This window comes from Mus caroli, chromosome 10 (genome assembly GCF_900094665.2).
Source record: "Mus caroli chromosome 10, CAROLI_EIJ_v1.1, whole genome shotgun sequence".
Taxonomy (NCBI): domain Eukaryota; kingdom Metazoa; phylum Chordata; class Mammalia; order Rodentia; family Muridae; genus Mus; species Mus caroli.
Window position 1 is genome coordinate 74,349,241 of NC_034579.1, and position 2,771 is coordinate 74,352,011.

Here is a 2,771-nt window from a genome sequence, read left to right on the forward strand (position 1 = left end):
AAAAAAAAAAAAAAAAAAAAAAAAAAAAAAAAAAAGACCTCTGGAAAAGCAGTCAGTGCTCTTAATCACTGAGCCACCTCTCAAGCTCCTATTCTTTTGTTGTTGTTGTTGTGGTTGTTGGGGAGAGAACCCAGGACTTAGTAAATCCTCCACCACTGAGCCCACCTCCCAGGCTCTGATATTTTTACCATAGTGGTTTTGGTGGGTGGGCATGGAGGAGGCTGGGCTGTCCAGGAGAGCAGTGGCTGTTTCCATGGAGACAGGAGAGGAACCAGGATCTGGGGTGGCCAGCACCCTGACTAGCCGGGGCTATATGCAGGCACAGTGGTACTCAGGGTGCCCAGGACAGAGACTCATTCAAGTCCCTGATCCCCAGCCATGTCTCCTACCAACCTGACCAAGGGACTCTCTGGACCTTCACCCTAAGGGACGTCCCCAGCCCACTTCGTGCCAAGCTGGCTGTCCTGCGGCTCTTTGCCTGCTACATGCAGCGGCGTCTGCGGGAGGTGAGGGCCTGGGGTGGGGGAGGGCCAGGAGAGGGAGGTAGGGCCTGGAGAGACCCTTATCCAGCCTGTCCCCGCAGGAGGGAACTGTGCCCATGTCTGTCACACCTGCCTCTCCTGACATCTCTCTGCTGAGCTTCATTGCTGACTCCCAGGCTATGGTCATGCTGTTTAGCAATGGGACAGTGCAGGTAAGTGACCAGAGCCAGCACTCAACTCCGAGAAGTGTAATACCCAGGGGTTGTATCCTGTGTCCTCAGGCAAACTACTGATGCCTGGTCTGGGAGCCAGACAGCAGATCTCACTGCTCTGGGGAATCCTGTGTCTCTGGGCAGAGTGTGAAGTGGGAGGGGCTGAGACCCAGAGAAGGACTGTCCTGGGTGGGACCTGAGGTACATGAACTCCTGGCGGAGACCTTGGCTAACATTGGGGCTGTTCTGAGCTTATGGAAACATAAATAATAATGAAGACAGGAAATCCTTCTGATGAGAAGGCTCAGGAGCTCAGAGCCATCCTGAGTCACATGGGACCGAGTCCATGGAAAACAAACACAAAGAACAAAAGAGAATAAAGAATGGGTTGCTATCATGGCTCAGTGGTAAAGGCACTTGCTTCCATGCCTGATGCCCCGAGTTCAACCCCCAGGACCCATGTGGTAGGAGAGAGCGGACTCCTGAATGTTGTACACTGACCTCTCTGTGTGCACCATGACAAAACCATGTATGAGTATACAAAAATTATTAAAATGCAAAAGGGAAGAGAGAGAGAAAATAGACAAAGGGGTGTGGATGAGATCCCGTTAGTGTGGGCCGGGCAAGCGTCCCAGTTGAGCCTCTTTCTCTGCCCTTGACCCTGAGTCTGGACTGTTACTGGTGCCTATCTTGAGGGTCAGCACTGACGCTGATTGCTCACCTTGACCTTAGTGTCTCTCTCTCTCCCAGGTCAGCCTCAAAACCTCCCAAACCCAGATGGTGCTGAGTGGGGAAGAGGAGAACCTCCTGCTCACCCTCCAGGAGCCGGGGAGACCCGCTGTGGGCGTCTCATACACACTCGATGTCCTGCAGAGCCATGGCTTCACCCTTGCAGTCCACCATCACCTGCGCCATGGCCTGCATCTGCTCCAGAGTGTCTGAGGTCTGAGCAGACCTCTGCGTGCTGGCGTGGAGACCTGGGATCTGTTTCTGTCTGTGCTAATGCACCACAGCCAGTGTCCATGAAGGGTTGACACAACGGGGTCACTGATGGGTGGGGGTCTTTGATTATTTATAGTATGACTATTCAAGCTAGAATTTTGTTGGATTTTCACTAAATAAAATAGAATCCTTTAAACTGGTGTCTGCTTCCTTTTTGTTTGCTTTAGCTTTACTTATTTTACATGTGTATGTGGAGAGAATATTTTATGTCTGTATGGATGTAGCAACTGTCAAGATGTATGGCCAATACCTTAGGCAGGAAATAAAAGGTGGAGCATCGGGCGGCGGGGAAGCTGGGGGAGAATTCTGGGATAGAAAGAGGTGGAAGATCTGCCCTGGGAAGATGTGAGGAGACAGATGCATGCCACCTGAGCACATGTGACCAGCCATGTGGCTAAAATAATTGGGTTATTCAAGTCATGATCTACTCAGAGAAGAGTCTAGCTATGTGGCCAAGGTATTTGTAAGTATATTTTGAGTCTGAGTCTTATTTCTGGGAGCCTGGGGCTGGGAGGAAGAACCAGGCCCAATTTCAACACGACTAAGTTCTTGCATCTGGGCACCACATGTGTGCCTAGCGTCTGTGGTGATCAAAAGAGGAGGTCAGCCTTCCAAGAGCTGGAATTACAGGCAGTTGTGAGCCACCATGAGGGTGCTGGGAATCGAATCTACCTCCTCTGCAAGAGCAGTCGGTGCTCTCAACTGCTGAGCTGTCTATCCAGACCTTTCTTGTTTGTTAGGAGGCAGGGTATCCTCGTCGTAGACCAGGCTAGCTGGAACAGAGGCAGAAGTGGGGTCATGTGAGTGAAATTAACAATAACAGAGGTTTACTTGAATGAAGGTCATTAGGGAAGGACTGTAGAACTTGGCAAGGTGAGACCTGGGCTGGGTCTAGGGACATAATGGCTGTCACCAAGGGATGTGCTTCTGTCACAGAGTTGGTGAGATGGGGACACTGTTCAGGGCCCAGGACACTTCACTGAGAACAACCTGTCACAGAGTCCCCAACTCCTTGGGGGAACTGTAGCTTAGACTTAATCTTTATTTTATTTTATTTCCAAGATAGGGTTTCTCT

At 50.8% G+C, this 2,771-nt stretch overlaps 1 protein-coding gene across 1 annotated transcript in view; it reads left to right on the top strand.

Moving 5' to 3' along the window:
• The window catches only part of Plk5 (polo like kinase 5), a 7,988-nt gene extending 6,152 nt beyond the window's left edge, over nucleotides 1-1,836 (top strand). The window contains exons 13-15 of the mRNA XM_021175065.1: nucleotides 377-506; nucleotides 584-694; nucleotides 1,445-1,836. Of these exons, the coding sequence (XP_021030724.1) occupies nucleotides 377-506; nucleotides 584-694; nucleotides 1,445-1,636 (433 nt within the window). The 3' untranslated portion in view covers nucleotides 1,637-1,836. The remainder of the gene's footprint in view (nucleotides 1-376; nucleotides 507-583; nucleotides 695-1,444) is intronic.
• The last annotated feature ends 935 nt before the right edge of the window (nucleotides 1,837-2,771 follow it).